The 21,447-nt window shown below is 53.8% G+C and overlaps 2 protein-coding genes across 4 annotated transcripts; one reads left to right on the plus strand and one right to left on the minus strand.

Moving 5' to 3' along the window:
• Nucleotides 1-11: 11 nt before the first annotated feature.
• MLF2 (myeloid leukemia factor 2) lies at nt 12-5,023 on the minus strand. Its single transcript, XM_036458781.2, has 9 exons — nt 4,817-5,023; nt 4,191-4,268; nt 3,826-3,952; nt 3,519-3,554; nt 2,930-2,983; nt 2,129-2,257; nt 1,818-1,977; nt 790-1,002; nt 12-558 (listed from the first exon to the last, which is right to left on the minus strand). Exons 2-8 carry the CDS (start codon nt 4,238-4,240, stop codon nt 815-817), a joined length of 744 nt encoding a protein of 247 aa, XP_036314674.1. The 5' UTR covers nt 4,241-4,268; nt 4,817-5,023; the 3' UTR covers nt 12-558; nt 790-814.
• A 10,185-nt stretch (nt 5,024-15,208) lies between these two features.
• On the plus strand, nt 15,209-19,950 carry PTMS (parathymosin). Of its 3 annotated transcripts, none has more exons than XM_036456784.2 (5): nt 15,209-15,703; nt 18,693-18,764; nt 18,978-19,056; nt 19,177-19,238; nt 19,404-19,950. In XM_036456784.2, the coding sequence occupies exons 1-5, from the start codon at nt 15,659-15,661 to the stop codon at nt 19,452-19,454; spliced, it is 309 nt and encodes a 102-aa protein (XP_036312677.1). In that variant the 5' UTR covers nt 15,209-15,658; the 3' UTR covers nt 19,455-19,950. The 3 variants fall into 3 exon arrangements, with proteins under 3 accessions (XP_036312677.1, XP_045443658.1, XP_036312678.1); XM_045587702.1 differs by having other exon boundaries at nt 15,297-15,703; nt 19,386-19,950; XM_036456785.2 differs by lacking the exons at nt 19,177-19,238; nt 19,404-19,950 and having other exon boundaries at nt 15,521-15,703; nt 18,693-18,796; nt 18,874-19,036.
• The last annotated feature ends 1,497 nt before the right edge of the window (nt 19,951-21,447 follow it).

The raw sequence follows: 21,447 nt of genomic DNA on the forward strand, positions 1-21,447 counted from the left end.
CACTTGGTGTGTTTTTTTTCCCCATTCTCCTTTATTCCTTAAACACCTAGTTACAAGTTGCACAAACAAAAAATAAAGGTAGAGGACACAGGGGAGATTTTTGTGATGTGAAGGAGGTGGGAAGGAAGAAGGACTGAGGACCAGACCTCTCTCTCCACACACAGCACTGAAGGAGGACTAGGACCCCTGCAGCAGGGGATCTGAGAAGGAGGTGGGCAAAGGTCCAAGGTAGCTGAGGGAAGGAGGAGGCCCCTAAACCCAGAGCTCCCCCCAAAAGCCTTCAATGTATGGCAGGGGTCGAATGGGGAAGGTGAGGAGGTTCAAAGATGGAGCAGCAAAATGAAAAATCAAGTTAGTGGATACAGGAGATGCGGAGTCACGGTGGGAAGGGAATTAAAGGAGGAAGATGTAGATAAAGGGGGCAGTGAACGGTTCTCCCTGAGACTCCAGGGAGAGCGGGGGGCCAGTTTGCCTGTTAATTTAATATTAAAGTGGGAGCGGGAGTTGGAGAGGACGAAGTTATATCGGGGGATGACTTGTCAGCCTCTCAGCCTGTACCTAGAGGGGGAGAGAGAGGAGTACAAGTCAGAAAGAAGACAAATGATAAAAGCCAGGAGTTGGGGTTTAATTCCTACTCGGGCGAGAGTTCTTTCTGTAGCAACTAAAACTTCTATCAAAGGCAGTATTTGCTAGGCACCTGGACTGTTTGTGCCTCCAATGTGCATAGGTACACTCCCAACCTCCCTCCTGTGCTTGGCATCGTACAATTCCGCCCCCTCAGATACTTACAAGAGAGGCTGAGGGCCCAGGGCCCTCACCAGTCATAGCGGCGGGACTGTCGGGAGGGGGAGTCCTCAGGGGCCTGTATGGCCAGGCGGGGAGGCCCCTCGGTCCTTCGGCCTCCGCCCCCTGAAGCCTCATGCCTTCGAAATTCCAGAGGGCGCTGCTGCCGGAACCGGGACGTCTCTCTCCGCCATTCATCATCGAATGCTGCGGCCTCACCTGGAGAGACCAGACACCATCGGTGCACCGCCTGGCTTCCGGAGGGAGGTGCAAGGGTGCGCCACAGGCTTCTAGCACTGACACTGCCGTGAAGGCTGAGAGAAGGGGTATGGGGATGTGTGGGGGAGGGCAAGTTTATTTAGCAATTTTTGGTTCAATGTGGTTCCTAGAAGCCACTAGCAGGCCTAAGGCATGATCCCTGGAGAAGGAAGTCAGGAATGGGATAATTATTTACTTAAGGAGCAGAGTCCCAAGCACACAATAAGTATTTGATAAATATTTTTTGATTTTAAAAAAAAAGAGGAAAAAAAAATGGTTCCAGATGGAGAGGGTAGATTACTATCAACCTCTCACTGAGGTGACAGAGTCTGCCCCACCCTGGTGACCTGACTCAGCCCCAAAGCTGACAAGGCTCCAAGTGAGGTAAGAATATAGGGCTCACCATCACCCGGCAGGTGTGACTCAGTGGCTGAGCATCAACCTATGAACCAGGAGGTCACGGTTCGATTCCCAGTCAGGGCACATGCCTGCGCTGCAGGCTCGCTCCCCAATGGGAAGCATGTAGGAGGCAGCCGATGGATGATTCTCTCTCATCATTGACATTTCTATCATTCTCTCTCTCCTGTCCTCTCTGAGATCAATAAAAATGTTAAAACAAATAAATAAAAGAAATATGGGGCTCACTATCTTTTGCCCAAAAAAAAAATATCTATGGATGTAGGGAGAAAGAGCTGGTATCTCCTAGTTCACAGAAACTGGACTAGGGGCTACTGGCAGAGAAGCTGGAAGGGCGGTGAGCAGCAAGGAAGGCTCACTTTCATCCAGGTTGATGTAGTCCTGCCGCTCTTCCTGGTCCCCTGTGCGGTGGTTTCGGGAGCGCTGGAGGATGTGAGCCCGATCTCGGATGTGATGTCCGATGGACATCTGCTCTAGTCCGCTGTCCGAGTCCCGCACAGTCCTCCGCGTCTCCCGGATCTGGGAGGAGGCAGAACACGGCACATTCAGCTGCCCCTTCCAAAGCCCAGGCCAGACAAACCACCCACAACTCAATCTTGGAAAAAGAAGGCAGGGTTTCTGGGGCTGCCACTCAAATCCCGCCTTCTCAGAGGAAAAGCTGTCGACTCACCCCGCCCGGCGCCGAGCGCATCTCCGACGTCTCCTGGTAGACCTTGGGGGCGCCGTCGCCCATGTTGGAGTAGGAGATGACGGTGGAGGAGGAGAAGGTCTGGCAGTTGCCTCCAGCAGTCATGTGTTCCTGAGAAGGAAAGGGTCCAGGAGGGCTGAAGGGGAGGAGCTCTGGAGACAGGCTCCCACCCTTCGGCTGCCTGTTCTTGCTCCTATCTTCCTCACAAAATGTGAAAATAAGAAAATGTCAGATGGAGGGAAAACTATGGGGAGGAAGGGCATGTTTGGGAATGGGGGGGGGGGAGGGTTGGTAAGGTATGTACACATATAATATCTTAATAAAAAAATAAACAAACAAAAATGTCAGGACTCATCATTACCCCCAAATGCCTGGCCAGGGTGGCTCAATGGTTGAGCATTGACCCATGAACCAAGAGGTCGCCAGTTGGATTCCCAGGAAGGACACATACCCAGGTTGCAGGCTTGATCCTCAGTGTGGAGATGTGGAGGCAGCCAACTGATGTCTCTCTCTCTCTTTCCCTCTCCCTTCCTCTCTCTCTAAAATCAATATGAACATATTTTTAAAATAAGTAAAAAAGAAGGATTGTACTAGATTGAGCCTTAACTGCATATTTCATGAGAGTGCTGCTGCTGCTGCTGCTGCTGCTTGGCATGAGAGCAGACGCCGGAACCCATGCTCTCCGGGTTCAGTTTCTTTACCCAGCGTGACCCCTTCTCTATCACTCTTCCCCACTCCTCTGAGGGCTCAAGGTGGTGCCAGGGGATGAAACAGGAGTCTCACCATGTTTCCGATCATGTCGTTCATCATCCCAAACATGTCCATGAAGCCACCCGACTGCAGAGAGACGGAGAGCAGAATGAGCTCAGAGACCCCCCCATCCCGTTCTCTTCCTCCCTCACGCCTAGCAGCCGCCCTTTGTCATTCTTCACGAACCTGTTTCTCTCCCTGTATACCGCAGCCCTCCTCCTCAGCCTCTACGGCTGTTCTGACCCAATTTCCCTTTTCCTGCCTGCCCTACAGATGCCGAAATCAATGGACTCTTACCTTAAAAGGTGGTGGGCATGAATTTGTACAGATAATCTTCGAAAAGCCATGTCTAGTGGGCCCTTCACCCCCACCTCCCTCCTTGGAGGGACAAACTTTTCTAGACAAGTACATTTTCCTAATGAGTATGGCTCCTACAAGGACACAAGTCCATATTAGCGTCTTTATCTCAAACTTATAGCACACAGCAGGCCCAGAGCTTTGAGAACACTACAAAGTTTCTACGATTACCCATAAGGCTACTCTAGAGAGGCACATTGGGAAGTAATATCTAAGTGAATAGAGTGTATCTGAGGTGGAAGGACACAACGAGATAAGAACTCACCATTCCCAGCATCCCAAAGGGAGAGACAGCCCCAGCCTACAGGAACACAGAGAGAACAGACGTAAGCGACCACAGCCTGTCTCACCGCGATCCCACACCTAGCCCATGGCCTCAGCTTGTTTCCCATCCTCCCCTCAAAAGGGTATCGCTACCCCTTCCTCCAGACTCCTTCCCCCTTTGCTACGTTGCTAAACTGGCTGTCGTGCCAGAAAAATCATCCCAAACATGTCCATGAAGCCACCCGACTTTACTAACCACCCTCCGACCTTTCTTAGGGTCTCAGGTACCCCCCCCGCAGCACCATTACCTGCACCCTGCGGCCAGCTGGCCTGGTCCCTGGCACGTTGCCATCTGTAATGCTGAGGAAGGGGCTGTACCCAAAGCCGCCCGACAACATTCGGTTCATATGCTGATGGTGAATAGCAAAGGGGTCCCTGTAGAGTGAGAATCCAGTATGGATGGCAGAGGGGCCAAGCAGTCAACCACCTCCCACCCCCCAAAGAAACGGGTCCTCGGGAACATGGCACAGATGCCTGCTTCCCTCCAAGTTGGGGCTGGAGCTCAGCATCCAGCCAGCACACACAGTGGGAACCCAGGGTCTGTAGGAACTCCTCAGACACCAGAAGTGGAGTGGGATGAGTCCCTAGAGCATGAGGGGGAGGGAATACTCACATCAGGAACATGGGATCCTCAGGCTCCCCATCCCTCATGAAGCGGAACATCCTGATTTTAGCTCCAGGGGGCTCCACACTGTAAAGATGAGATAGTTGGAGGCAGCCGGGCTTTGCACAGCAGCTCGGTGTAGGGACTCCCGCCGCACTCACTGTCCCTTCCCAATGCTGTAGCTGACCTCCCACCCCAAACGCCAGTGAGACCTTCCTCCAGGTGTTACCACCACCACCCTCCGGGGAGAGAAGAGCTCTTCAAACCTCTCGCAAGGAGGGCCATGGAAAATTTCCAAGCCTCTCAGTTTTCTGCCTCTCCCACTCACAGCCATCCTCTCCCCAAAGCCCGGGCCAGAGCCATACCCCCTCCCCTGACGACACAGTTCCGGATGCGAATGCCAAGTGCCGGCCCTGCGCCCCACGGTGACCCCCAACCACCCCGCCCCCTCCTCCCACCCAGCCGCTGCCCCGCCGCCCCCGGCAGGCCCCACAGTCCCCGCCGAACTGTCAGAGGGTCCCCGCCTGGCCCGGGCTCCCCACCGGGCAAAGCAAAGCCGGAGAGGCGGGCCCTCCGCTCTCCCCTCCCCGCGTCCCAGGCTCGCAGCCCCTGCAGCCCCGCACCCCCAGCCTCACCGGTCCCCGCCTCGGGCTCAGCGGCCCATCCGGCCGGTCTGGCCTCCCGTGCGCTGCAGGGTCGGGGCTGGCGGCGCCGGGCGCACGATCCGTCCGGGTTCGAGCTCCTCCTTGGCCTCCCGCGCCGCCGCCTCCCGCAGCTGCTGCCGCCTCCGAGCCTCCCGCGGCCCACGGAACCCGAGCCCGGCCAGGCCCGGGCGGAAGTGACGTCACGGCGGGGACGCCCACCCCGGGGCGGCCCGCGGAGCCCCGCCCGCCGGCGGCGTGGGGAGGAGGCCCGGGCCGCTCCCGGGGGGAGGGGAGGGGAAGGGGCAAGGCGCGGGGGGCTGGGCGCGGGGTCCTCTGGGGACAAAGGGTGATGGAGCTGATTGGCAACCGGGGCTCGGGGTCTGCTGCCGGGTTCTGCTCCGCGAGTCATGCATCCTCTGCTCCCAGGGTTTGGGGGGAGCAGAGGATGCATGACTCGCGAAGGATGGGGCTAGGCGGGGCGGCACGTTCGCTCAGGCGAAGGAAGCGGACAAGGGGCAGATGCCCATGGGGGGCGTTAGATGGGGGGCACGCTCCCCGTTAGAGGACCAGACGGGGCAGGCCCCGGGGGAGCCTGGAGCCGGCTTTCTGCCGGAGAAGCGTCCAGCCCCGAAGGCAGGAAAGGCGGCGATTCCGCAGGGGAAGCGCCGGGGCCAGTTCGGGAGGAGGCGTGGCCGCTGCGTGACGCCGGAGGCGGTGACAGCACCGCCCCGTCCAGCCGGCGGGGGCTCGGAGCGCTCGGGCGGGGCAGGGTCCAGGTGTGTGTGTGTGGGGGACTCGGCCGCCAGGTGGCGCCCTTCGGTCAGGCTGGAACCACCGCCCCTGGGGAACTGGATCTGGCGAGGTGCCTCACCCGCTCCCTGCACCCTACCGTGAGGGTCTGACTGGGGAAAAGCCCTAGTTCCGAAATCATGTAGCTTAGTACCAGCCTTCCCTTCCTGCTCCCTAATCCCTGTGTCCTCAAGAGCTCCCAGCCCTGCCCTGATCCTGCCTCTCGTCAGGTAGCTAGGTCAAGGGTCTGAAGATTGGGAGAAGCTTCATGCACCAGAATCACCCTGGGGTGGAGCTGGAAGCAGACTCTGGAGACCTGACTCCGAGGCCAAAGACTGATAACTTTGACATAGTAAACGTCTTGCATAAAATCTGGCCTAACCGGAGAGAAAGGCCCATCCCCCTGGGTGCCAGGGAATTTGGACCGTCTAGGGTGGACTTTAAACCAGATTTATCCAAATTCTAGCTCTCCCTGGTTCTTTACTCTGGCTGCCAGCCATCTGAGTGCTGTGTGGAGCCTGACAACCAGAAAGACTTGTTCCCAATATTTCCCTGGGGGAGGAAGAGGAAGGGTCCATGGTGACTGGGGGGAGGGGGGGGGAAGGAGAGAAAGGTACTGGGGGCAGGGCTTCTCAGGTTTCTTTGGGTTTGATCATCATTAAAGAGGAAAAAACAATAGTGAAGACAGAGGGTACAGAGACATAATTTAGAAGCAGGCTGACTAACAAAGCCAAAGAAAGACAAAGACAATAAAAGAAAATTTGTTTTCATTGATATTTCTGGGGAAGAGACTTAGTAAAATATTTTACATTTATCTTCCAGGTGCTCTATCTCTTGACATCTCACCATGCAAGTGCCCCTGGAGCAGATCCCAAATGCTGTTTACAAATTACAATTTAGCTTCTAACTATGAGAGAAAGCTCCAAACCTGAGTTTTGTCTCAGGTTAACAGAAATCCTTGAACAGATGGGGATGAAGGAGGAGACACGAGAGCTCATTTTCAGTGTTCCCAGAGACATACCATTAAGGCAGCCATCTACTCCAAGAATTGAAGGGATGTAATTTTACAAGAATTTTTTGTCCTGACTGGCTTGGTTCAGTGGATAAAGCATCGGCCTGGGGACTGAAGGATCCCGGGTTTGGTTCCAGTCAAGGGCATATGCCTTGGTTTTGGGCACATCCCCAGGGTGCGTGTGTGTGTGTGTGTGTGTGTGTGTGTGTACAAGAGGCAGCTGATCGATGTTTCAGCTGATTGATATTTCTTTTTTTTTAATGTATTTTATTGAGTATATATATATATATATATATATATATTATTGATTTTTTACAGAGAGGAAGAGAGATAGAGAGTTGGAAACATCGATGAGAGAGAATCATCAATCAGCTGCCTCTTGCACACCTCCTACTGGGGATGTGACCGCAACCAAGGTACATGCCCTTGACCGGAATCACAGGCCGATGCTCTACCAACTGAGCCAAACTGGTTTCGGCCTGATTGATGTTTCTAACTCCCTCTCCCTTCTTCTCTGTAAAAAAAAATAATATATATATATATATATATATATATATTAAATATATATATATATATATATATATATATATATATATAATTTTTTTAAAGAATTTCTGTCCCCCACAACCAGAATGTGTCTATCATCCTCCATTGCCTTCATTTCTATTTCCTCCCACCATCCATTCCTTTCCTTCCTCCCTTCCTTCCTTCCTTCCTTCCTTCCTTCCTTCCTTCCATCCATCTCTGCCCAATGAACTCTGAGGAACAGAAATTCCTCTGTCACTGGTGTGTCTTTTGTAGATAGTAAGATGTATGAGGAAGAGTGCACTCTGCCAAGGGTGAGGCTTAACACAAGGAAGATAAAGATGGAAGAGAAAATAGTTCTTATATTCACTTCTCTATCTGATAGAAACAAAGTCAGGCAGTCCTGTGAGAGTAGAGCTTGGCCAGAAAGGGGCCTTTTTAGATGCAACGTCATGCACCTGGAGCAATCCCAGGGCACTGGATTTGGAATAGAGTGAGGATGAGGAATGAAGTGGGAGTAGGGGAGACTGGATTTCCTGCCTGGGCCCAATGAGTGCGTGTAACTGAGTGTGTGTGTGTGTGTGTATGCATTTGCATTGGGGGGAGGGGGGGGGGAGATGAACCCTGAAAATTAGCACTAAGGTGCCCCAGGAAGAGGGAGTTGTACAGCAGACACCAGGTTAGAGTGAGATTGAAAGGTGACTCGGGAGCATTTTTTTTTTAAATCGGCTTTCCAGCCGGGACTGGTTTGGCTCAGTGGATAGAGCGTCGGCCTGTGGACTGAAGGGTCCCGGGTTCGATTCCGGTCAAGGGCATGTACCTTGGTTGCGGGCATATCCTCAGTAGGGGGGTGTGCAGGAGGCGGCTGATCGCATCGATGTTTCTAGCTCTCTATCCATCTCTCTTCCTCTCTGTGAAAAATCAATAAAATATATATTTTTTAAAAATCGGCTTTTCAGTTTGTTTTTATATCTACATCCACTCAACAAATATTTGTTGAATACCTACTGTGTGTCAGGCACTGTTCCTGGTTCTGAGATATAGCAGTAAAGTAGAGAAAAGTAAAGCAAGGTAGAAGGGGGACAGAGGAACAGGCAAACAACTGGGAGGCAGTGGTGGCTTTTTAGAGTGACTAGGGAAAGCAATACATATAAGATGATAAATAGAGACCTACACAAGAGGAGGGCTAGCCGAGGTGAGAATGTTCTAGGCAGACGAAATAGTAAGTGCAAAGGCCCGGAGGCAGAAGCATGCTTAGTGTGTTCAACAAAGAAGCCAATGTGCCTGGCTGACGTGGAAGAGCAGGAGTAAGAGACAAGGTCACAGAGAAAGAAAGAAGCCAGATCATGTGGAAGTTTGTAAGACCTACAAAAAGGATCAATGAGGCTAGTATATGGAGGATAGGCTGTTGGAGGACAACAGCCAGCAATTGAAAGACCTCTTCACATGCTGCTGTCATAATCCAGATGAGACATGATGGTGGCTTTGACTAGGTTAGAAAAAATGGAGGTGATGAGCAGTGTCCTGTTCTAGATATATTTTGAAGATGGAACTAATGAAATTTGCTGATAGATGGATGCAATGTGAGGGAGAGGATTCAAGAAGGACTCCCAAGGTTTTTTGATGTGGGCAACTGGATGAAAAATAAATGACTGGTCTGCTTGCTGCATTGTACTGAATATATACAGACAATGATTTGATAATAGTAAATTAAAATTGTGTCTGGTTGGAAGATCCTGACCATGTGACTCCCTGGACAGTCTCACCTTTAAAAGCTAGCCACCTGCCGAAACCAGTTTGGCTCAGTGGATAGAGATCGGATTATGGACTGAAGGGTCCCAGGTTCGATTCTGGTCAAGGGCATGTACCTTGGTTGCGGGCACATCCCCAGTAGGGGGTGTACAAGAGGCAGCTGATCGATGATTCTCTCTATTCCTCTCCCTTCCTCTCTGTAAAAAATCAAATATATATATATATATATATATATATATATATATATATATATGCTAGCCACCTAAAGCAGGAGATGTGGACAACAGGAATAAGTGAATTTCATACCCAGTTGGACCATGAGTTGTTAGTTGTTAGACCATCAGGGATAGATATGCTAATTTTAATGGTTGGTATTAGCATTGGATTTTTTGGTTTTTAAAATAATTTTATTTATTTTTTTAGTTAATCCTCACCTGAGGATATTTTTCCATTGATTTTTTTAGAGGGAGTGGAAGGGAGGGAAAGAGACAAAGAGAAACATGATATGAGAGAGACACATTGGTTGCCTCCTACTCACCCCCGTCTCCCCACCGCATGCAACTAAGGTATGTGCCCTTGACCTTGTCCTAGAAAAGAGTTGAACCCAGGGCCTACACTCTATCCACTGAGCCAAACCAGTTAGGTTTGCATTGCATTGGAGTTTTAAGTCTTAAGAACTTCCTGTTGTTTTTTGATCATTTCAAGAATACATCCTGGCCGAAACCGGTTTGGCTCAGTGGATAGAGTGTCGGCTTGCCAACTGAAAGGTCCCAGGTTCGATTCCAGTCAAAGGGTATGTACCTCGGTTGTGGGCACATCCCCAATAGGGGGGCGCAGGAGGCAGCTGATCGATGATTCTCTCTCATGGATGTTTCTAACTCTGTATCCCTTTCTCTTCCTCTCTGTAAAAAATCAATAAAATATATATATTTTTAAAAAAACAACACATCCTGAAGGAAGCAGGGCATCTTGTGATTAACATGGCATTAAGGATTCATTTTTGTGTCACCTGTTTGGTAGTTCATGTCAAAAAATATTTATTGAGCTCCAACTATGTGCCAGGCATAGTGCTAGGTGCTGGGCATAAAGACAAGACATGATCGCTGCCCAAGATCTCAACCCTTCAGTGTAGGCCCACAGACTGAAGGGTCTCTGACCAACATAGAATAATTACTATCCAGTGAAGAAGTCTGCAATAGAAAGATTTATTTTAAAAAAAATTTTTTTTAAATATACTTTATTGATTTTTCACAGAAAGGAAGAGAGAGGGATAGAGAGTTAGAAACATTGATGAGGGAGAATCATCAATCAGCTGCCTCTTGCACACCCTCCACCAGGGATGTGCCCACAACCAAGGTACATGCCCTTGACCAGAATCGAACCCGGGACCTTTCAGTCCGCAGGACGACGCTCTATCCACTGAGCCAAACCGGTCCTGGCTATTTTAAAAATTTTACTGAGGTGACATTAGTCAAGTGTACAATTCTACAATACACCATAATCTGTATATTGCATTGTTTATTCACCACCCAAAGTCAAATCTCCCTTCCATCACCATACATTTGATTCCCTATACCCTTTGAAAAATATATATAAAATGGACAAAACTGGTTCAAAAGAGGGAGTGAGTGACTTTGGGAATGGAGCTAAGAGAGCATTCCAGGCAAAAGATGTGCCCTAACTGGTTTGGCTCAGTGGATGGAGTGTTGGCCTATAGACTGGAGGGGACTCAAGTTCGATTCTGATCAAGGGCATGTATCTTGGTTGTGGGCACATCCCCAGGAGGCGGCTGATCAATGTCTCTCTCTCATCCATATTTCTAACTCTCTATCCCTCTCCCTTCCTCTCTGTAAAAAATCAATAAAAAATGTATATATATTTTAAAAAGATGTGATCAATGCAAAGGCACAGAGGTATGCCTCATTTGGGAAGAACTATCAGGAGTAAAAGAAAAAGAGGGGCCGGGGGTGCTGAAGCAAAACATTTGAGGGAAAGGTGGTGAGAGATGAGGTTACACAGGTTATACCCTTAAAGGGACCAGATCTTGAGGGTCTCTGTTTGCTCCAGGACTTTATCTAACAGTTTTGTTTGTTTGTTTGTTTGTTTGTTTTTGTTATTGTTGTTTGTTAACCCTTAAAATCAATGGATATTTTTCCATTGATTTTTAGAGAGAGTGGAAGGGAGAGGAGAGACGGAGAGAAACATTGATGTGAGACACATCCATTGGTTGCCTCCCAAGGAGCCCAGTCCAGGGCCAAAGTCTGCAACAGAGGTACAGGAATCAATCTTCAATTCCTAGGTACAGTCTGAAGCTCTATCCACCGAGCCAAACTGGCTAGGACTATCAAAGGGTTTTATATAGAGAAATTAAACAGTGTGTATTTTAGGTAAAAAGACAGTTGATGCATTTCAAGAAACATTTTTGAGCTTCTACTATAGGCCAGATAAGCAAGTATGTGCTGAAGATACAAAAATTCTTACAATTGATTGAAAATCCTAAAAGTCAGCAAGTGATGTTGAGCCCCAGAACAGACGCAGGAGTTAGCTTGGAAAGAAAAGTACTCAAGATAGCTTTATAAAGTGAAATGTGAAATGTACCCACATTTATTTTTAATAATATAGTTATTTATTTTTAATGTTTTTTATTGATTTCAGAGAGGGAGAGAGATAGAAACATCAATGAGAGAGAATCAATCAATCGATCAGCTGCTTCCTGCACTAGGGATTGAGCCTGAAATCCGGGCTTGGGCCCTTGACTGGAATCAAAGCCAGGACCCTCCAGTCCACAGGCTGATGCTCCAGCCACTGAGCCAAACTGGCTAGGGCTACGTATCCTTTTTAATTATTTTATTTTATTGATTTTAGAAAGAGGGAAGGAGAGGGATAGAAAGATAGAAACATGGATGAGAAACATCATCGATCAGCTGCCTTCTGCACACTCCCTACTGGGGGTCCAGTCTACAACCCGAACATGTGCCCTGACTAGGTTCTAGGTAGATGTTCTACCACTGAGCCACTGGCTGGGCGTGAAGATGATTTCTTCAAGTAATGCTCCTGGGAGCAACATAACTCAAAACCAGGATAAAAGCTAAGTTGGTTCAGGTCACTTTCTAGTAGCTCATTTCAACTTCCCACTGACTTTTTTTTTTTTTTTAATTAAAAAAAAAAAAAAGGAAAAAGAGGAATAGAAAATGAGGTTATTGGGAGTGGCGATAAAAAGGTACAGTGAGGGACCTAACCGGTTTGGCTCAGTGGCTGCAGCGTCGGCCTGGGGACTGAGGGGTCCCAGGTTCGATGGCGGTCAAGGGCGCGTATCTTGGTTGCGTGAGCATCCCTCACCAATGTTTTTGGCTCTCTATGCTTCTCCTTTCCTCTCTGTAGAAAATAACAAAATATATTTTTAAAAAACAAAAAGGCACAGTGAGGAGAGGGGAGGTCCAGCTCTTCAGGTTTCTATCCTCCAATGCCTCGAATAACTAGAGCTTCCTCAGTACTTAACCCATCTGATAAATAGGCAAACGAAAATGAAAACAAAAACAAAATGCCAACCAAACAGGAAGCTGTAGAGGGGGAAGAATTCTCCTACGAATGAGATAGATAGAACTGAACCCCTTACACACAGTGAGGTCAATTGCTAGGAAGTCGGGCCAGAACTTCCAGAATCCTCCTGCTTCCTGGGTTTATGCCTCCTTCCTTGTTCTCATCTGGCCTTTTCCCCACCTTCAGAAAATGTGTAAACAGCACAGGTTTCCCCATTCAACTAGCGGAAAAAATTCTCAAATCGACTGTGGAGCAACAGAACTCTGGGAGAGACAACCCTCCACGAGGCCTCAGTTCTCTGGAAAGGAGCAAACATGCTGGCATCATTTAACACCGTTTGGCCCCAGAGACCAAATGCTAGGTCCCTGCCCAGCCTCGAGGATATGGGGGTTGGCTGTCAGCAACCCAACCAACCCATCTTCACCCATCTCCCTTCCAGCTTCTCGACTTTGAAGCCAAGACTTCGGGAGACTAATCTGCTGTCCAGCCAGACAGGGAAGGCTAAAGGATGCTTTTTCCATTCGGGAAGGGATTTAGATCCGGGCCTCCAGCGTCCCGGGTCTCTTTCCCGTGGTCCCCAGTGTCCAAACTCAGATTCCCAAGGCACTCCCTTGGGCCCTGGGGCAGGACTCCCATTCTCTGCCTCTCCATCTCCCTGGAATTTTCCACTGCAGCTGCCTCCGCTCCCAGACACCCCTCCCTGGGCAAAATTCCCGGCTCCCTCCGCCTCCCATTCCTTAATCACACCTCATTCCCGCCCCCGGCCCTGAGGCCCAACCCACAGCCCCGCTCACTCCCCACACTAACCCCGGGGGTCCCAGCTAGAGGAATGGGAGGCCAGGCCCTTGCACTAGAGTGAGAAAGAGGGTCCCAGGCTCTTTCCAGAGCAGGCAGAGAGGGCAGTGGAGGGGCTGGTCCCCTGTGGGTCTGGTGTGGGGGGAGTGGCCCTCCTCAAATCCCCATATAAGGCAGGGCAGGCAGCTGGGCTCCTGGATTGGCTGGTTCAAATGAGCATTCCACCTGGCAACAGGCTTTCTATTGGCTCTCGGGAAAAAATAGGAGGAAGGTGGATGGAGGTTGTTGGTGGCGGGGATTGGAGGGGGGAGGGGAGTGGAGGTGACCGGAGTGGGGGCGGTTACCAGGGCAACAGGGTAAGAGCCCAGCAGGGTGTCCGAGACAGCAGGCGGGGCTGGGAGGTGGCGGAGTGGGTAGAGGAAGGAGGAGGGTGGGAGGGAGAGGAAAGAGACAGACGGGGAGGGAGTGAGGCCGGGGAGAAGGGGGGCGCGGAGGGGGGGGGAAAGGAGGGGGAGAAGAGAAAAATGAAACTAGAGAGTAGAGAAGATGGAGAGGGTCAGAGATTGCTAAATACATCAGTAAATCAGTCAGAGAAACAGATTGAGAGATGGAAAGATCTCAGAGAGAAAGATGGGTTCGGCAAGGAAAAACCTGGGTGGGGCTCCCAAGATTTTTGAGGAGAGGGAGACTGAGAAATGGAAAGAGTCAGGAAGCGAAACGGACAGGAAGATGGTCAATTTAAGCCCTCGAATAATAAGGGATGATCGGCGTGTATTTTTTTTTTTTTTTTACCAAGAAAATAAAGAGTAATGGTCATGATAACCAAATATGGGAGTGCGCACACACCAAAGATATCTTTTTCCAAACCCTAACCTTCCACTCCATTTAAAATTCCTGACCTTTCATACACAACCCCAGCTCCTGTCCCCTCCTGAAACCCTAAGCTTCTCAAAATGGCCCAAAGACACTGATACTGAGGACCAGGGACTGAGATTGTGTGGAACAGGGCGAGCCGCCAGACCAGGACCCCTTGCCACGGAGGCCAACAGAATGCGGAGAAGCTGGGGAAATGGCAGCGGAGGAAAGAGAAACGGGAAGAAAGGGAAAATAAGGGCATGGAGGGGAATGGAGGAAAACCTAAGGATCTAGGGCCGGGAGACAGACTCAGACGAGGCAAGAACAGTGGTGTCTGGGAAGGGGAAAGAGGTCAGGTAGCAGGGTAGGGTAGAAGAGGGCAGAATGAGAAGCAGGACAGAGGTGACAGAGCATAGGAGAGGGGTGCGATGTGAATGGTTGTGAGAGAGGGGTCTGGGTATAGATGAGTGAAGAGGAATAAGGAGGAACAGAAGGACCAGGCGAAGGAAAGGGAAGTGAGATGGAAGAGAGGAAAGGAAACTGGTGGGCCTCAGTTCCCAGGATGGGAAGGAGCCAGTAAGGGTCAGGAAAGCCAGCCTCGGGCCGACCGAGGCGAGCTGCCCTTGCTGCCCCCACACCCTCTCAAGGCCACGCAGAGGGTGCGGAGCGATGGCCGAGGCAGGGGAAACCCAGCGTGGTGTGGAAGTGGTTCCCCACCCTCTTCCTCTTCAAGCTTTTAGTTTCTCAAATAAATACCTGCCCAGCTTTCCCTCTGCTCCTCACACCATCCCTTGGCAAAATCTCAGGATTTTTTGTTTTGTTTTGTTTTTTAATTTGGGGGTGTTGGTGGGGGGAATGTCACTAGGATTCTGGCCATCCCTCCAGCCCGCCCCCAAAAGATTGACTCCACCGTCACGGTCGAGATCCGCAGGTCCCTCCCCGCAGGAACCCCACCCCTTCCCACCTCCGCGCCCCGCGCCTTTCTCCGAGGCCGCCGGGCCCTCCATCCCACCCCCGCCCCCCGCCTCCCGCCTCCCGCCTCCCGCCTCCCGCCTCCCCGCTCCCCCTCCCCGCGCTTCCATCCTCCTATCCCCACCTCTCCAGCCTCCGCTTTCATCCTCCTCCCTTCGCTCTCCTCCTCCCCGCTCCCGCCGGCCCCACCCCTGGGAAGCCCCTCCCGTCGGGCAGCGCCGCCTTTATAAGCGGTTTCCCTGCCCGGGGGCGGCAGCGGCTGGTCGGTGGCAGCTCTGCGGGTGCGGGGGCGGCGAGGACCCAGCGAGCGACCGACCGCGGCCGGAGCGCGCCCGCCACCGCCCGCCTCCCCGCCCTCCCTCCGGACGGCCGCAGCCCTGCGGGTCTCCGCTCCGGACCCACCCCCGCCCCACCCCGCGCGCCTCTGCCGCCTCTTCCCGAGCCCCAGCCCGCCGAGCGGCCGCCGCCGCTGCCGCTGCCGCCGCCGCCGCCACCACCGCGCCAGGTTCCGGCCGCGGCCGCCGCCCGCCGTCCAGGGCCCCTCCGTCCCGACCCCGGGACCCCGGCTCCCCGCCCGCCCCGGCCCCGGCACCATGTCGGAGAAGAGCGTGGAGGCAGCGGCCGAGCTGAGCGCCAAGGTACACGGGCGGGGACGGCCGCCACCCGGACCCGCGCGCGCCCCGCCTCCCCCCGGACTCCGCGCGGCCCTGCGCCCCCGGCCGCCCCCGACGGCCCCGCGCTGCCCCGGCGGCGCCGATCCCGGCGGACCCCTCTCCGCCCTCCCCCGCCCCCCGCGCCCCAGCCTGGCGCTGCCTCCCCGGGCCGGCGTGCCGCCCGCCAGCGCCCTCTAGCTGCCCCGGCGCCGCTCCCGGCCCCGCTCGGCCCGGCCGCCGTCTCCACCCGCTCCGGCCCGGCCCGCGCGCCCGGGCCCCGGCCCCGGCCAGCTTCCCGTCTGCGCTCGGCGCCGCGCGCTTCGCCTGCCCCTCTCCCCTCTCCCCGCGCCCCGGCCCCGGCCCCGGCCCCCGCCCGATGTCCAGTCTGACTTCACCTTTCCCGGGCTGAGTGGTGAGACACTCTCCTGTGTAAACAGGGCTGTCCGCGGAGGCTGCTCCGCTCGCCCCTCCCCTCGAGGCCCGAACGCTGCTGGCCTCTCTCCTTGGACAGCCGCTGCCTCTATGTGCTCATTTCCCTCTGCCCTTTCCGCCTGTATCCTTTCCTTCACTGTGGCCTTCAGCTGTCTTTCCTCTCCGTGGCACCTTTTCAGCCTTTCTCCCCCCCCCCCACGCCCCCCCCACTACACCCCCCCACTTACAGAATCTTGATCCCTAAAAATCATAGCCTTCGAAAAAGCCTCTGCTCAGCATTATCCCGCCTTGCACGGAGCCATCCTTGCTCTCTCGTCAGCCCCCTTCTTCCCCGGGCCATCCATTTGCCCTTGCCTCTCTTCCAGCCTTTAATTTCTCCAGGGAGCTTGCGGAGCATCGCTTTGGGAAATTAATCCAGCCAGGGCTTGGGGGCTGGGAGCCCGACCTTGGGAGGGGAGGGTGGCTGAGGAGAGGTCACCGAGGCCTCCCGATGGCCTGGGAGGTGAAAAGGAGGGGGCCGGTGGGGTTCAAGGCCGCGGAAGAGAGGGGCTGTGTGCCAGATCTGGCAAGGTGTGGTGGCACGTGACTCCATTGAGTAGGTGTCTTTGTATGTCTGAAAACCAGCAAGTGTGTGGGACTGCCTGTGTCAGTTACATGTGTGCCTGGGGAGACCCGCAGCCATGTTGCTGCTCTGTGAGTGCCCGGGACTCCACCGTGCTCCGATGCCGGCTGTCTCCGGAGTGTGCCAGAAGACCCAGACACCGGGCCATGTGTCTCTGAGTTGCGTGGGTGCCCCTCTGAAGCCGAGTGTGTGAACTGGTGTCAGCCTGTGTCAGCGTGTGCCTGGGTTGACTAAATGGGCCAGAGGGCTGCTTAGCACAAGACCCGGGTCATCCCCTCCTGGAAAGGGGATCATGGAAGGACAGTGACCAGAGGGACAGGACAGAGAGGAGAGGGCCCGGCCCCTCGGACTTTGGTCTCTGGTACTGTCCCTCCCCCCGTAAGCCCAGATGGGGAACTCAGGCCAGGGCGACACAGAGACGCGCCTGAGCCCCGGCTCTCCAGGCCCAGGGTGGAGGAGCAAATCCACCAGGTAGTAGAAGTACCACACTGCCCTGGCCCCTGGCCGAGTAGCCCCGTTGGTGAGAGCGTCGTGCCACAGTGTGGGTAGTGTGGGTTTGATCCCTGGTCGGGACACGTCCAAGAATCAACCAGCGAATGCACAAATAAGTGGATCAACAAATCAATGTCTCTCTCGCTCATCAAAAATAAATTAAAAAAAAAAAGAAGAAAGAAAAAATGCCATACCGACCGTGTGGCAAAGAAACTTGGACAGCCAAGTGACTTGAAGAAACCTAGCTGGAGTGAGAGAGAGGGTCAAGCATTCTCCCTTCCCAGAGAGGGAGGAGGGAATCGAGTGTCCCTCCAGGCCAACCATTGACACCAGCCCGTACCCCCTCCTTTCCCAGTCCAGTTCCAGAAAGGACACACCCTCCCGGGGTGATCTGCTCACACGGAAAACTTCCATCCACGTGGATCAGATACACAGAGTTGCACACCAAGGCCAGATCTGATCCTAAGGAGGCACTCGTTCAGGGCCTGCCAAGGGTGGGGTGGGAAGAGGATGAATTAAACTTGGAAGGGTAGGTGTGTCTAGAGAAGGGGGACTCTCAGGAGCACCTCCCTCTGCCACATCAGAAATAGGCAGGGTGTGCCTGCTTAGATGTTGGGGTGAAGAAGAGGGCGTGTGTCCTAAGGTACCTTCCCCATCAGTATTCCTGTCCCACCCCAGACACAGAACTTGTCTCATTTCCTCTCCATGCCCCATATTCTCCCATGTTTCTTTTATCCTACTTGACCTACATCCCCTGGAAGTGGTTATTTCTACCCTCCTACCACATCGGGCACTCTCCACAGGCCTCAGGGAGGTGGAACTTCTTTCCCCCCCAAAGAGGGAGTGGGAAAAAGTGAGAGAGGGTGTCAGGAATTGGGCAAGAGTGCTCTCCCTATTCCTGTGGTGTTTGCCCAGGCAGGAGGCTGAGGACTCTGGGGACAGACACACACACAGGGAAACAAAGGCTTTGGTAGCTGGGAGGGATGCCCAGGAAAGTACCAGGAAAAGGCCCCAGGGGTAGACAAAAGGCAGAGATGGGCTGGCTGTGGGAGGGGGTGGAGCATCAGGGCTGTGAGCAGATGGAGGGGATCTGCTTTGCTGAGCTGAACTCTCCAGCCGGTGAGGTTTGGAAGAACTTGATGGGGATGGAGAGCAGTTCCCTTGGCCACCTGGTTCTCTTTCCTCATCACTTTTCGTCGTCGTCTCTGAGGCTTGGGGAAGAAAGAGTCTGATCTCAGCCCTTGGTGGCCTTACGGAGCCTGCGACCTCTGTTCTGACTCTAGACTGCTGTGACTACCTTTTCTATCTCACACTCTCCTCTCAGCTCACTGCAGAGGGAGAACCACAGCTAGCGGGACTTCGGGGCTGCAGATGGTTTCTGGTGAGAGAAAGGTGACCTCTCTCTCTCTCTCTCTCTCTCTCTCTCAGGATCTGAAGGAGAAGAAAGAGAAGGTGGAGGAGAAGGCGAGCCGGAAAGAGCGAAAGAAAGAAGTGGTGGAGGTGCTAAGGGTCAGGGTTGGGGGTTGGGACCACCCCTGCCCACCATTTCATTCCCCCTCCTGTGAAGGAAGTTGGGTTCTGGCTTTCCTCTGACTTCTTCTCCCATCCTCCTTGCCCCATCCTTCCGGCCCTCCCAGTGCCCCGGGCCGCTGGTGGTGATGGTGTGGGAGGCAAGCAGCCAGCTTGACCAGCTCTCTCTTCTCGTCCCCAAAGGAGGAGGAAAACGGAGCCGAGGAGGAGGAAGAGGAAACCGCTGAGGACGGAGAGGAAGAGGATGAAGGGGAAGAGGAAGGTGGGGAGGGGCAAGGAGCAGAGTGAGGGTGGGCTTGAAGAACTGACACAGGGCTGAGGGCGACCACTGGGGCCTGCTGGGGCTCCCTGCCTCCCCAATGACCCATTTCTGGCTCCTCAGATGAGGAAGAAGAAGATGATGACGACGAGGGGCCGGCGCTGAAGAGAGCTGCTGAAGAGGAGGTTTGGGCTGGGTTGTGGGGCCTGAGGGGCTGTCAGGGATGCAGCAGGGGCTGGGAGCCCTTTGGATTTGGATCCAGAACCCTGTGGTGCATGGGCGGGTGCTGGAACAGGGCAGGGACCGGGGCAAGTCCCTCTCCCATTTACCAGCGCTTTCCCTCCCCACAGGATGAAGCGGATCCCAAGCGGCAGAAGACGGAAAATGGGGCATCGGCATGAGCCCCCTGCCAACGGGCTGGGGAAGGAGGCCCCTCGGCCTGGGGATGGGGCAGGAACAGTTCAGTGCAGCCACTCTTCACCTGACTCCTTGCTCTGGGCCCTGCACCAGAGCTATCCCCCTCTCCCTCCCCAGCCTCCTCGTGTCCACCTCTCCAGACACTGCCCTCCCATCCTCACTCTGCCATTGTCCCACCTCCCGACCTGCTCCCTCTGAGCTCCCCAGCTGGTCCCCAATTGCCCCCTTCCCCACTTTCTCTCTTCCTCCCTCACACCCACCCCTCCTCCTCCGATAGCTTCTCCTTCGGAACCTCTGCATCTTACCTTTCTGTCCTGCCCATCCCTACCCTGCCTGACCCCTGGGTCTCCTTCAGATCCCCTTCTCAGACAGCGCCAGGCTGGGGTGGGGCCAGGGTTGGGACCAAGCCCTACAGCTGCCCCCCCCCCCTTCCCCTTTTTGTATAATTTAATAAAGAAATGGTCGCGCTTCTGTTTTTAACCTGTCTCCTGCTTTCCCAGGGCCCAGGGAGGAGGGTGGTAATGTCACATTCTGTTGGGACCCTTCCATTCTATAAAAAAAAGTGCCCTCCTTATCCACCACTCAAGAAGACAAGGTCAGCACTTTCCGGGTGGACATGGAGCACGGCTTCTTTGAGAGCTGACTGTTGTCCTGATTTTGGATTCTTGGGGAATTCCTCCCCAGCAATGCACACGCACTTCCCTGTTAGCCCACACCGGGTCTAGACACTGCTGAGCCCAGTGGAAAGCTACCAGCCTTGTTGTGCTGAACCGGGCGAAGAAACAGCCTCAGAAACAGGAAGTCCCGCCCCTGCAGTGGGAGAAGGCTGGAGGCCTGGGTCTCCACTTCCTGGGACCAGGAGTGAGGGTCGCCTAGCAACAGAACTGCCCCTCTGCCTGGCGCTGAGGGGGAGAGTGCCTGGCTAAATGGAGGAGAACTTCACGGCCTCCTGTGCCCAGGCTGGCTGCTAGTTCTTGGCACCCGCCCTCCACCACTCCCTGCTGGGCTCCTCAGGCTGGGACAGGTGGGGAGCAAGGGCTTCCCTCTGGCAGTCTCGGTACTTCTGCCTTCGTTTTTTCTAGGGTTCGATCTCTGTAGCAGGATTTCTGCATTTCTCCATAGCACCCTTGCCAATCGAGAACCTCTGGATTGGGAGCAGGGGTCTGAGCTGGGGCAGGTGCGTGTGACTTAGTAACACCACCAGCTTGCTAAAGACCCATCCTTCACCCAAGGTCCGGACGACACAGCTTCATACTCCATAACTGACCTTGCCAAATTAGTTCCTCTCTGAGCCTGCCTCAGTTTCCTCATCTGTACAATGGGGGTAACATTAGGTTTCATGAGTTGCTGTATGTAGTGTCCAAAACTGCCTCGCCCATACCGAGAGCTTTATAGCGATTCTTTGGGCTTGAGGAAACCTTTCCCTGGTCTATCATCTTTTAAGGTCTGATAAACCTTCCAGTCTTCCTTATTCCCAAGGACGATTGGGTGGGAGAGGGAGGGAAGTTCTGGGAGGCCAAAGGAATGAGGGAGGGGAGGAGTACCACAGAAAGGGCTGGCCAGGAAGAACGTGAGACTGCTGGGACTGACAGGGGAAACAGTTTACAGTTTGTAGAGAAGGGCAGAAGGTCCTGGGAAAGGGAGCAGTCGGGAGGGTGGGCGAGGGTGGGGAGGAGGCGGTGGGGACACCCAGAACTGAGGAAATAAACAAGGGGAGCGCCAGCCACCACAGGGGTGGAGGGTAACGCTGCTGGGAATCAGCCCCCTCAGACTTTCCACTGCGAAGCGAAACCGTGAGCCCCGGGGTGTGTGGGGGGGCAACGCAGAGGGGAAGTGGGGAAGGTGAAGGGAAGGCAGAAGGACAGGGGCAAGGGCCCTGGAAACAGCACACCAGCCTCCCAGCTCAAGTCAGCCACCTTGCCTCTGCTCTGCTCTCTGCCACTGCCCTGCCCCATTACCTGGGACTGCCCCCCACCC

The sequence above is a fragment of the Pipistrellus kuhlii genome, unplaced genomic scaffold, assembly GCF_014108245.1.
Source record: "Pipistrellus kuhlii isolate mPipKuh1 unplaced genomic scaffold, mPipKuh1.p scaffold_m20_p_3, whole genome shotgun sequence".
Taxonomy (NCBI): domain Eukaryota; kingdom Metazoa; phylum Chordata; class Mammalia; order Chiroptera; family Vespertilionidae; genus Pipistrellus; species Pipistrellus kuhlii.

Excerpts from the sequence above, each read along its gene's own strand:
- MLF2 (XM_036458781.2), bottom strand. The coding sequence starts at position 4,240 with ATGTTCCGCTTCATGAGGGATGGGGAGCCTGAGGATCCCATGTTCCTG. Across the intron at positions 2,984-3,518 it reads CCTTTGGGATGCTGGGAATG|TCGGGTGGCTTCATGGACAT; the intron begins GTGAGTTCTTAT and ends GTCTCTCTGCAG. Across the intron at positions 2,258-2,929 it reads ACGACATGATCGGAAACATG|GAACACATGACTGCTGGAGG; the intron begins GTGAGACTCCTG and ends TTTCCTTCTCAG.
- PTMS (XM_045587702.1), top strand. The coding sequence starts at position 15,659 with ATGTCGGAGAAGAGCGTGGAGGCAGCGGCCGAGCTGAGCGCCAAG. Across the intron at positions 15,704-18,692 it reads CGGCCGAGCTGAGCGCCAAG|GATCTGAAGGAGAAGAAAGA; the intron begins GTACACGGGCGG and ends TCTCTCTCTCAG. Across the intron at positions 19,239-19,385 it reads AGAGAGCTGCTGAAGAGGAG|CGCTTTCCCTCCCCACAGGA; the intron begins GTTTGGGCTGGG and ends CCCATTTACCAG.